This window comes from Coturnix japonica, chromosome 1 (assembly GCF_001577835.2).
Source record: "Coturnix japonica isolate 7356 chromosome 1, Coturnix japonica 2.1, whole genome shotgun sequence".
Classification (NCBI taxonomy): Eukaryota; Metazoa; Chordata; class Aves; order Galliformes; family Phasianidae; genus Coturnix; species Coturnix japonica.
The window spans coordinates 61,380,725-61,393,755 of NC_029516.1; the positions used below are offsets into that span (position 1 = coordinate 61,380,725).

Sequence of the window (13,031 nt, forward strand, 5' to 3'; positions counted from 1 at the left end):
CGTGATTTAGCAGAGGGTTGTTATTAGAGTAGTATGGTTAGGGTGTGGTTGGACTCAATGATCTTTGAGGTCTTTTCCAACCTGAGCAATTCTATGATTCTATGATCAACTGGACTTTTTACATGGACAGATAGCAATAGGACAAGGGAGAACAGTTTTGAATTGAAAGAGGGGAGACTCAGATGTCAAGAAGAACATTTTCACTGAGAGGGTGATGTGGCTGCACAGGCTCCCCAAGAGAAGCTGTGGATGCCCCAGCATTGGAGGTGCTCAGGGCCAGACTGGTTGGGGCCCTAAGGCAGCCTGAGCTGGTGGGTGGCAGCCCCGCCCATGGCAGGGAGTTGGAACTTGATGATCTTTAATGTCTCTTCTAATCCAAGCCATAGGATGACCCTATGATTTACCACAGAAATACTGCTTCTTTCCAGTAAAGAGGCTAGGTTTCTTTCTCTAGTACATCTAACATTCTTATGTTTACAAGGGGAAACACAAAGAGACTTTACTCATTTCTGCCAGTCTGGGAGAAGCTCCAATTGTTTTTAGGAAGTTTTTTATGTCCCTTCACAATCAGGGGACTTTCAGTCACTATGCACATAGCATTGCAACCAACCCACAGGAGCAGAACAAGAACCAGTCTGTACTGTCCTCACATTTGAACATGCAACAAAAAAGATGAGGATATATTTACTCAGGCATTCATAGCTGTATACATGTAAGTATTTAAAGCATCAGCATGTTAGCAAGTCAGATTTTTTTTAGTTTAATTAAGACCTTCTTGTTTTGAGACATCACTATTTCTGTAATTGTTTTGCTGTTGTCTTCTATATTATCCTACCTTGTTTCTTTCTTTCTTCCCCCCCCCCCCCCCCCCNCCCTCCCCCCTCTTTTTTTTTCTCCTGGTTTTATCATTCCTCCTCCTCTGCTGTCCATTTATTATCAGAAAGACTATGACAAACTCAGGCCAAGGGTGGGATGAGTTAGTGAAGACCACAACTCCTTCAGAAGTTTAGGCATCCTCAGCCATATCACTCCTTCTACAAGGAGTGTCCAGTAGACACTTCATGATACATTTTGGCTTAATTTATAGTGGTTGAACACATTTTCCTAAAGCTCTTACTCTGTGTTTTCTCACAGAAAATAACTTTTTCTGCAGTACAGCTAGCAGCTAAAATGGTTTACAACGGCTGACATCAGTGGCAGCTATTAACATGTTATTTGTTACTTTTCCCCTTCTGTCTTTCATACAGTAAATGGCACAGCTATTGACTTCACGCAGTCAGCAATTTTAGAGAAATAGAGATACTTCAAGTCAGTTTCAGTGCAAGTTGTGTGGTCAGTTTTTCTCCTAACCAGAGCAGGTTAGATTCAGGTTGCTGAAATGTAGCATTATGATAGGAATGCTCCATACTTCAGCCATAAAAATAAGCACCCACGACACAAATAAATGACTAGATGATGCAGGAACATGGAATCATAGAAGGAAGGGATCCTGAAAGGTCACCTAGTCCACCTCCCCTGCAATGAACATCTGATATGGAAGTGTGTATGATGAAAAGGTGTCACTGAAGTCCTCCATGTGGAAAAAAAAAGGCAGACAGTGATATTCATCTATCTTTGCTGAATGAAACCAAACAGTGGATGTGAGAATGGTGAGGTGGTGGGTGATGCATTCTGTGATTTTTTATGGGTATAACTATTCAGTAACTGGTGGACTGCTGCAGTTTTGTAACATCTGAAAGAAGCAATGCCAGTTGTAACTTGCATTAAGATTTTAGTCAATTCGTTGTGGTGGCCAGTTGAGATTTACCATCAAGGTAAATTTCAACACAATCATCCTCATAGATACATTGGTGGAGTATGGGCTGAATGAGTGGACAGTGGGGTGGACTGAAAAGTGACTGGAGTAGTGGGCTCAGAGGGTGGTGATCAGAAGAGCTAAAAACAAATAGATGCAAGTCAGTAGTTGTCAACACTCATTCTGGTACTGCTTAACTCTATTAAAAACCTGGATGCTGAAGCAGAGTGTGCTCTCAGCAAGTCTGCAGATGTTTCAGAACTGGCTGACACACCAGGTGGTTTTGCTGAGGAACATCAACAAGCTGAAAAACTGGTCAGAGAGAAACATAAAGATGTTCAGGATGGGGAAGTGCAAATTCCAGCACCTGAGAGGAAACAACTCCATGCACTTGTACATTCTTAGGGCCAACTGACTGGTAAGCAGCTGTACAGAGAATGACAGTCTCATGGTTCTGTTGAACAAAAAGCTGAACATGAGCCAGTGATGCATCATCATAGCTATTAAGGCTAACTCAGTGCTACATTAGAAGTGCTGCCAGCTGGCACAAAGAAGGGGTTCTCTCTTTCCTCAGCACTGATAAGTCCACATCTAAAGGGCTGTGTGTAGTTCGGAGTGCTCCAGTACAAGAGAGATGTGGGCATAGCAGAGTGAGGCTTCTAAAGGACCAATAAGATAGTTAAGTGACTGGAACACCTCTCATGCAAGAATGAGCTGTTACAGCAGAGACTGTCTGGCCTAGGGGAGGATAGGCTCGGGGCTATCTGATTGGAGTGTGTAAAGGACAGGGAGCTAGAATCTTCTCAGTAGAGTATGGTGACAGGTAGTTGGCAGAAAGTGAAAAATGGGAAATTCTGTCTGAAAGGCACAAGGAAACACTTCTTTCTTTGAGGGTGGTTGAACACTGGAACAGATTTTCCAAAAAGGTTGGGAAGTCTCCTTCTGCAGAAACTTAAAACAGTTTTAGATAATCTGCTTTAGCTTATCCTGCTTGGTGCAGTAGAGCTAGTAGACCAACTCCAGAGGTTCTTACAGTGACTATGTGAGTTAGAGACCTCCTAAGTTGACTGTCTTTAACGACTGGGGAAGGGGGACATTAAGAAGAGAAGAAATAAGTATAGTGTAGTGATTTGGGATTGTCATCCCAGCTGCAAGTCAAAGGTCTGATTTGATCAGTGACCATTTTCTGAAAGTAACCAAATGTTCCATCTCCTTTAAATGTCCACATCATTTGCTTCTTCATTCTGAAGTGGGTGCAAAACACATTACTTGTCGAGCTGCTTAAAATTTCAGTTTGTTTGGAAACATACATGGTGAGATATTTCATAATCTTGTCACTGTACAGAATTAGCTGGCTGGACTGAAGGTAATGTGCCCATTGTGACAAGGTTGCAAGGGGAGAAGTTTTAACTAGAGAAACCAGACCTGATCAACCAGTAGAGAAGGGTCTCCTTGCATGGAAAAGTTTGACTGGAGCCAGCCAGTCACATGGTAGTGAAAAGTATGTGCATCCTTTGGGCAACAGAAACACATAAGAATGCACTCCTCTCAACATGACACTGGTGCACAGATCCCTTTCTAACCAGGTCTCTGGGTTCCCTCCAGAAAGACAGCAGTGGAGAATAGACACAGACAGAGGAACTGTCCTTGCAAGCTGCTTACAGTCCATCTATCTTTAGGGGAACAGACAATTCTGGCCTGCCTTCCTGATTGTGGTTGCATGGCTTTTGTGTTTGAGTCAGCATTCATGTGTTGCACAGAACAGATAACGTGCTTCAAAGCAGAACTCCCCATAGTTACGATTCATTTTCCATTTAAAATCAAAGTACTGAGGCCAATTCTTGTACACCTGTGCTTTCTCATTTCTGCTAGCAGTTTCTTGACTTCCCTGGTTAAGTGCGTTGGGGGGAAACTCTACTGTTACTCGTTTTAAATGCCTTAGCTTTTCTTATAGGCTAGCAACTTTTTGTAGCATCAGCATTTCCGTTGACCAAAGACAACATTTCAAACATTATAATATTTCATCAGTCAAGTTCCGTTTTCCTGTACCTTCTTTTTTTTTTTTTTTTTTTTTTAAAAAAAAAAAAAGCACAAAAAACCAAAAAGAAACAAAAATGAGACAAAACTGCTGTACTGAAAGACAGCTGATTTGGCATTGAGATGTTGTGTCTTCTTATGGAAAGTTTAAAGTGCATGTCGGTGATTATCACTCTTAAGCTTCCCAATTTTCTTTGACTTAGGACAGTATCTCATTTTGACAGTGCTGAAACAGCTTCTTATGGTTTTCTTGCTTTCTTGTTTACCTGCCAATTGCCACTAAACCTTCAAATAAGAGACAATGTAAGCCTCCCCTCAGAGTGGAAAGGTTACTTTGCATACACACATGAACTGGGGGAAAAAAAGCAGTTCCTAAAATGTAATGAGCTTCTTCTTTTGCAGTCACTCTGGACACAGGACCAATGGTTCTTGCACCCTGATGCACTGTAGTCCTTCCTTCACTGGGGTAGGTGTAATAAGCTACAGAGTCCTGCTTTATTCTTTAGTGTGCAGTTTCTTATTCATTCTTGAAAACCTTCCTCCCCCCCCCCCCCCCCTTCAGTTCTCATTTCTATCTTCTATCTTTCTATCTGCTACTTTCCAGTGACTTATTTCATAGTTTTCCTTACAAGTCACACTCACAAAAAAGACTGTGAACAGCTGTGACCAAAAAAATGTTAATTGCAGTGTCTGTTGCAACCATTTGTATCATTTTCTTTGTGATGAAACAGTTCAAATGCTGGAGTGTTGTACTCCACATTTAGACTACATGTTATACTAGAAAGAGATTGAGTATTTGGAGGTGGTTGTTTTTATTTTGTTTTATTTTTACTGGCATAATGGAGGTTCAAATAGAATTAGTCTTAGTTTTCTTATTCATGTAATCTCAGTTACTTGCACAGGTTGTATTTAACTCTTGCCTATTCATTTTCTTCACCTTCTGGAAATTCTTTTAGTGATCATTCAGCAATATAACTGTCTTCATTGGTTAAGCAAGAGGTTAGTTAGCAGGATTTTAAAAACAATTTTGTTAATGCTTACAGGATGAGTATCAAGCTCTTTTTCTCTGACCTGTTTTGGCTTTTCTAGATTTCTCAGCTTTCTCTTCTAAATTTACTAGCATCTAATTCTGAGAATGACTGATCAAATTGATTTTTTCCACTGATACCTCACATAGTTTTAAAACCACACTGAGATGTTCTGTGACTCAGCTTCACTTTCATGCAGTAAAACAGTTTTTCTTAAACCTAAGTGGTTCAATAACAGTATTACTATTGCTCTTTAGTTTTTCTTACCTCAACTGTATCTCTGTCTGTCATCCTTAAACCATTAATTTCTTGCCTTTCTCCTCATCAAGACTAGCTTTCCAAAGATCTAGCAAAGAGCTCAGGACATAAATACAGGGTAGAACAGAAAGGAGAAGGAAGTGCTTACTGTGACTTCATTAGAAATGCCCTTTAGCAGAGTTGCTGTCTTATCTGTTCTATTTATAATGTCCAGAAAGTGGAGCAGGGTTTTTCCAATAAGACAAGCATTGCTTTCTCAACCTAAATCTATTGCACTGGTTATGCCAGGAAGAGATTGCTCATTTTAAAGGGAAAAGAAACTAAAATGCTGACATCATTCTGAAAAAAGAATATTACATACTAAGCAGGAAGTTGATCAGGAAGGAAAAGTGGTGATTTTGATGGCATATAAACGAAGTGGGAGCTTCCATAGAGAATAAAAGAACAAGGATGAAATAAAAAAAAGGATGACAGAAACAGAAGAACATAAGTGCATACAAATCTGCTGTTTGAACAGTGGACTTAAGCCACTATAAGAATGATGAAGCTGTATAACTGCCAGATTAGTAGAAATAAGTATTTAGTGCAAACTTGTATAGACTGATGCCTTTATATCCACCCAGCACAGTACTGCTTCCTGGCTCAGAGATTCTTCAGTACAGACAAAGAATCTGGGGAGGTGAGTATGTATTGACTACTAATTTGTTCTCTGTTTTATAACTACAGAATGCCTCCGCTCCTGGTTAACAGCAGTTCACATGATCAGGATGCTGTATACTATGCACCAGAATCCATCAGCTCCCTGGTTATCTTCATCCTTGTTTTCATCATAGGTATCCCAGGCAATGGGTTGGTTATCTGGGTAGCTGGTTTGAAAATGAAGAGGTCTGTGAACATCATCTGGTTCCTAAACCTTGCTGTGGCTGACTTCATGTGCTGCTTGTCTTTGCCATTCTTCATTGTTCACTTGTTCCTCAATGAACACTGGCCATATGGTTGGTTTCTCTGCAAAGTCATCCCATCAGTCATAATCTTCACCATGTTTGCTAGTGTTTTCCTACTTATGGTGATCAGCATAGACCGGTGCCTCCTCGTGATGAAACCAGTCTGGTGTCAAAACCATCGAACAGTCAAGTTTATTTCACTCGTCTGCAGTGGCATTTGGATCCTGGCCTTCATTTTCTGTTGTCCAGTCTTTCACTACCGCAACACTGTCACTGGTGGTGGAAAAACTGAGTGTGGGTACAGTTTTGGAGATTATGAAGTACCAGATTATGCAGATGACAGTGATCTTGTAACTGGGATATTGGAAGAATACTCACCTTCAGTACCAGCTGTCACACATGTTAGCACCGTCTTTGCTCATCAGCCTACTGATAGCTATCCAGATTTTCAGGCAAACAGCATGTCCACCCACAATGGTGCAATTGCAGCAGCTCACCTTTCTCATGCCACTGTAGATGTGTACTCCTTGTTAAATTCGACTCCCTATCCAGACATCAGGCTATTGGATGATCTACCTAGTACTAATGTGCCTGTACTATCCAACAATGACTTCGATTTAAAGCTACTTGATACTCTTGATTTGCTTGATTTTGACGATGTCTTTAGTGGTAATGATTATGCCATACCCCTTCCCTTAATTGTAATAACTATCACTAGGGCTGTCTTTGGCTTCATACTTCCTTTCGGCATAATGGCAGTTTGCTACGCCCTTATTGCTTCCAGGATGCTAAGAAGTAACTACCGTAAGCCACAAAGCAAGATGCTGAGAACTATCATTCTTGTGATAGCTGCATTTTTCATCTGCTGGGCTCCCTACCACGCAGTTGGGTTTCTGTCCCTTGTGGCTACTCCCGGTACAGAACTGAAGGAGTCACTGATCCTTTGGGATCACCTCTCTGTAGCTCTTGCATATGCCAACAGCTGCATCAACCCTCTGCTGTATGTTTTTGTGGGGCGGGACTTCAGGGCAAAGGCAAAGCAATCACTGCAAGGAGTCTTGGAAGGAGTCTTTACAGAGGAACCAACATGTTCAACCCCTTACTCTCTTGACAGAAGCAAGACTTCAAACGATAAGGATGTTAGTACCACAGTCTAATGCTGGACTTCCCATCATTACTGCAGAAAGAGCTCTGTACATCAACCACTCTCCACTTTTTTTGCTTTAACACATCTGATTACTGAACAGAATTGCACACGGGGCACTGTGATGGTTCAGATTAGATCTGCTAATCCACTTTATATCCTACTATAGCAAGATGGGAAGTCAGAAATACTAAGAGTAATAATTTTTAGGGAAAGACTAGTGAAGCAAGAGACCCAGAATACTTTAAAGAGTAAAGAAGGCTTGCAGAATGGTTTGTAGTGCAATCATGTACTTCAACTTCTGAACTGCTGAATAAGAAAATAATCAGTTATTTGCATGTCTATTAAAGATAAAATGCAACACTGATGTCTCCTTTGACTGTACTTGGGTCTGAGAGGGTTTTTTTCTGAAGATAGGTAGAGTGAAGCACTACGGTTTACTACAGCATTGCATAGGAACAGCACATTCTCCAGTCAGATGCACTGAACTGATTTTCATGTACTAGTAGATGTCTAAGGTATCATGTTTATCCCAGCAAATATATCACTGTACAGTGGTAACTGCCCTAATTCTCATGCTGTAACTATGTTCATTAGCATTTACTCACTGGCTCCTCAGCACTCCTTCCAACATTAGAGTCACAGACTTTCCTTTAACAAGGTGTTTGAGGCTGCCCAAATATCCCTACTGTATTTCAGGTTATCACAAACAGAATTTGGGGAGCTACTAAGCCACAGTGTAGTTTTCACAGCTTTTCTAGCCAAGATGAGAGTTGAAAGATGTGCTGGTCTCGGTGTTGGGAAAACAGACAGCCTAACCGTAACCTAAAATGTCTCAGTTGCAATGTACACGTAAGTGGGGCCTGTTAATTTAGTAAAGTCTACACCCTATTTTTTTTCAAGGTAACTGGTAAGTAGTAACCAAGCCCACATGCTAGACTCAGCCAGAAGAAATGCAATACTGGCATGACAAAGTTAAACCATAAACACTATTATATATGTATATATATATATATATATTTCAGAAAGCATACACAAAAATAAATTCGTGAGACTTCTCTGCCTGACCCTTGACATGAAGCACCATGATTGCTACTGTGGAAGGGCCTGTAAGAACTCTCCACAGCAGGTTTGATTCCCCTCATTCCCTGCAGCTGATATCAGTGCAGAGATCCACATAAACAACCCAATGCCTTTCCATGCACTGGCAACGTACATGTAATTCAGGGGCAGAGGAATGAGTCATAAGATCAGAAATGTATTTACATATGCAAGTGATGGGTAGATTAATACGCAGATGATGTAAATATGCAAACTGTGGACACATGCATGTGCAGAAGGATCCATCTTTCTTTTTTTTTTCCAGTGGTTTCAGATTTTCATGGGGCCAGCTCTGCGATATGCTCTGAAAACCGCTAACTGGCACCGACTACAGGTTATCTCTGGTGCCACATTCCACAGAAACCCAATTGCACATGCTTCCAAGTTGCGTCATTGCCATCCTGAGGCATAGGCAGCATGGACAACAGCTAGCTTCATGTTGAAGTTGGCTCTGGGATTCCTTATTTCTCTTGGAGGTACTCAGTGATGATCTCCCCACCCAATACACACACATGAAAAAGAAAAAGGAAAAAATGAAATATTCCACTGCCACCTCCTTCCTTCAGTCAGAGTACAGGTTTTTACTTCCTTTGCCCCAGGTTTGTCAAAGCCACCATGATGGTTTATTTCTGTCTTGTTCCCTTGAATGATAAACAAGGATATACTATATATATACATAAGTTGAAAGTGTCGATCTGATGCATCTGCCACCAGAGAAGGGGGAGGGATATGCTCAATTATTCATAACAATAATAATAACAACAACAATAATAATAAACAAAGGAAAAAAAAATGAAATGGGACATAACGAGGGACAACCTTTGGCAGCATCCTGCAGTGGCTTCGCTGGTACAGGTAGAGAATGTATATCTACACACAGACAAGGTAAGAAAGTTGGGGAAGGTGGTGTTGCACCATTCACTCCACGTCCCCTTCCGCTTCTATGTCCTTCACAGAGGATGGACTCTTAAGCCTGTAACTCAGTAGGTAGTCAAGTCCTAGTTGAAATCGTTTGGGATTTCCTCACTGGCACCTTGGGGAGGCCCCGGAGGCTGAAGGACCATGTGATGTGCTAAGCTAAAAACAATTTTAAAAAAAAGAGAGAGAGAGAGAGAGAGAGAGAAAGGGAAAGAACAATTAAAAGAAAAAATGTCCTTTTCCAAAGAGGGAACTTGGCTGAAAGAAAGCATAATCCCTTCCAACAGTGTATCAAACAGTAACACTATTGGTACGAATTTCTCTCTGTCAGACAGCATCTACCAGTGTCTGTAGGCAGTGTGCTGTGAAATTCTCCAGATCATATTCCACTGAGGTTAAAGCTTTACCTTCCTTAACTTTTCTCGCAACTGGATTGCTGATAGAGCACAAAGGACTTCAGCAACAGAAATTTCTTATGTAATTTTGCCTTTGGTCAGCCAACTGATGGTGAGAGGGACTAGAAGACTGTTTGTGAAAGAAATCAGGCCATTGAAATCCAAACCCTTTCAGAGTTATGGCAGAACCCTAACAGAGAGTAAGATTTCATCAGAAATCACCCTGAGAACTCTACGAATTGCAACCACAGCCTCTGAACCAGACTAATGTGTTAGTTTCATAAAACAAGGTTGCATATCCCCCTAGTTTTACCCTTTTGTTGCTCTCTTTTTTAAACTGCATTAATAAAAGTAATTAATAAAAGTATTCAAGTTTTCTTGGCAAAAGGTGCTTGGCTTCCTTATGCACTTCATTTCCAGTTTTTATAGCACATGCAGCTGCTGAAGATTATTGTAGACGCTGCAACAAATTGAGAATCACTGCAGGTGTAGCCCTCAATGAAAAAGTTCAGGTTGTTTGGCAGGTATATTGACTATGTATCTGTTTCCCACAGTAGCTGCATCCTCATAGAAGAAATGCATTCAGATTTTAATTGTACAGAGACAGCTGAATTTTTAGTCAGGTGGAGAGAAATATAAATGCAAAAATATGAAAGATCATGTGGATATGCAGATAATGCTTACAGTTTCTTAAGGCCATGGACCTTTTTCAATAGAAGGAATTGGATACAGTAATTCAAAATCCGTTTCAAAACACAAGAGCTTTGCTTCTGAGCATTCACTGACTATAATGCAATAAGAAAAAACAGTTACGGTTTTGATTATGCAGTTGGTTCTGTTTTTGGAAAAAAAGAAAAAGAAAAAGTCTTCTTGTCCTTTTTTCGACTTTTTGAATAAGAGTAGCCATGCACAGAAATTCACACTTGAATCTACAGATGATACAATTCTCTTTTCTTGACATTTTTCTTTTACATAAATTGCAGCTTCCAAATAGTTAGGCCAAACCACATTTCAGAATATAAATAGGTCTTCATCACATGAAAAGTTTCCTCCATCTCCTTCTAGCTTCTTAATTTCCTGTGGTAGCAAAAACCTTCCTATATAGGATTCTTTCAGGCTGGTTTTCAATTAGTCATCTCTGGCTACTCAACTGTTTGTGCAATGGAGAGGAAGAATCCTTCAGTCATTTATGAGGAAAAACACTCCATAAAATAAAGCGGCCAGGGTTTAGTCTTCAAAAAGAAGGCAGAGAAGACAGTCGTCAATCAAAGTTAAATTTGAAGAGTACTTTTTATGTGGAAAAATGTCAAAGCCCTCTAATCCACTCATTCATCAAGAAGGTGGAGGAAAATATCTGATTAATACTGCACAGCACAGTTACGCAAAAATTTACTTCAGGAAGGAAAAAGAAGAGGAAACTGAAACCATGATATCCTGTGTGATATTAGCTAAGCAGGAATTAGCCTTCGTCCCATCCCATTCCCTAGTTTGTTTTGTCCAGAGAGAAGACATTGACTGTGGTGCACTACACTGACACAGATTTGGTCCAATCTATTATATGTATTCTGAGCAAGCTGCTGAATATATGATCTATAATCATATATATTTTAAGCAAACAATGTATTAGCATATTAACTAATCATTATTCTGGGGGGGCTTGCAAGCTGAGGAGTCTCAGGCCAGCTGAGGAGAGCTCTGAGAGCTCTCCTCCAGAGTCATCACTTTACATGCATTTTACATGTGATTTGTCATGAGAAGTGGGGAGGTTTGAACTATTGCAAGGTATGCAAGCTGAGATATAGATGGGGGTACGAAAAACACACAACTGCAGAAAAGCAGAGAAACTTTAATTCCCTTGAGACCTCGTTTTCAGTTGCCAAAGACATGAGGGGCTGTTTCTAGGTTAATTACCACACATTTTTATGGTTTTCATGTTTTTGTCAAAGGTGGTATTTTCTCTTCCTCTAATAGTTCAGAACCTTGACATGAGTACTAGGCGGCATGTTGTTAGGCATAGATAAGGCAAGTGGAAGCTGGAGGTGAGGACAGAGGAATAGCTGCAGCCTTATCCAACCTGTACAGCTACAGGTTGTTCTTGTTATTGACCACCGGAACTACTGGGCCTACATTTTGTGGCATTTTCTGGTCTTTCACGATCTCTGCCTTCTTGGGTCATATACCACAGCCTTGCTTGCAGCTTGAAGAAAGTAATGATTTCAGAATTCTAATCTGTCTGCTATCTTTTGCTGGGCTTTTATTCTGCAACAAAATTTCTTCATGGGATAATATTCTTCTTTTCAAAAAGAAAGAAGGCAATAGTTGAATTTCTTGTACTCTCTCATGTTAGAAGTATTTCTATTCTTTCTTCCAGAGGAAGGCACTTTCTTTGCAAACAATAGCTGAAAACATAGGTCTGGCTTGTCCATGATATAAGGAAAAAGCCCTACATGTATGTAAGTCTTCACTGGAGTCAGTCATGTATTCTCTATTGCAATTTGGACATAGTCATATATGAAGGGGTGCTACACACTTGGGAGAAACAAAGAAATAAAGGCAGACAGAAACAGCTATGAGAGTCCCACAAGGATGCATCATATTAACTTTTTTCATTTCCCATTAGTCTGGAAAATGATGCTGAGGTTGCTTTTCTTGGGATCACAGATAGAAATTCCAACTTGAAAAAGCAATTCAGTGGAGACATCAGCTAGTGCTTTTATGACTGATTTATACACCTCAAATGGCAGCAGGAAAAAGAGTTTACTTCTCTGTTGATGCAAGATAACAGAGATTTGCAAGCATATTACTTTTCCTGTATGTACGTATCACCCACAGCTCAGCAGAGCTTTCTGTAATTTATTATCACTTGTTTCCTTCCCTCATTAAACTGCATGCCTCTGTATTCTACCCTTAGGATATAATCTCTTGACTCCAGTCTTTTTATACACCATATACAAGAAGATATGTAAGCGGCTTTCTGAAGCAGAGGGACTTATAGGAAAAGCTGTGATCTTTCGTATCTCAGTTGTGATGTGGCTGGTTCATACAGAAAGGTCGAGGTCCCTCCCAGTGGCTGATAGCAGTAAGTTGACCCTGCTTCTTCAGGGAAACTGCTTGCAGAGATTGCCAAACACAGAGGAAAATCAATTGCTTTCAGGTGACAGTTACTGTCTGAAAACATTGCAGCATCTAAAACCAGACACTAGAGTTTCCCAGAATTTCATATGGATCTAGATTTCTCCACTGTCTGTCCCCTAAATCACAGCTATAGAAACTATGCCCTCCCACTTCTGCAGAAGAATAAGAGAAAGGGAGACATCCTATGTGGATCATATAATCATGCACCGCATGTTTGTCTCGTTACATGCCCTGATACAGGGACTTTCCATAAGTGTTTTCAGCTATATATATGTA

General features: G+C 40.4%; 1 protein-coding gene across 2 annotated transcripts; it reads left to right on the top strand.

Moving 5' to 3' along the window:
- The first annotated feature begins 620 nt into the window (after positions 1-620).
- On the top strand, positions 621-7,569 carry LOC107317137 (C3a anaphylatoxin chemotactic receptor-like). 2 transcript variants are annotated; one of them, XM_032446142.1, is made up of 3 exons: positions 621-712; positions 4,235-4,298; positions 5,845-7,569. In XM_032446142.1, the coding sequence occupies exon 3, from the start codon at positions 5,846-5,848 to the stop codon at positions 7,217-7,219; it is 1,374 nt and encodes a 457-aa protein (XP_032302033.1). In that variant the 5' UTR covers positions 621-712; positions 4,235-4,298; position 5,845; the 3' UTR covers positions 7,220-7,569. The 2 variants fall into 2 exon arrangements, with proteins under 2 accessions (XP_032302033.1, XP_015724934.1); XM_015869448.2 differs by lacking the exon at positions 621-712 and adding an exon at positions 3,989-4,135.
- The last annotated feature ends 5,462 nt before the right edge of the window (positions 7,570-13,031 follow it).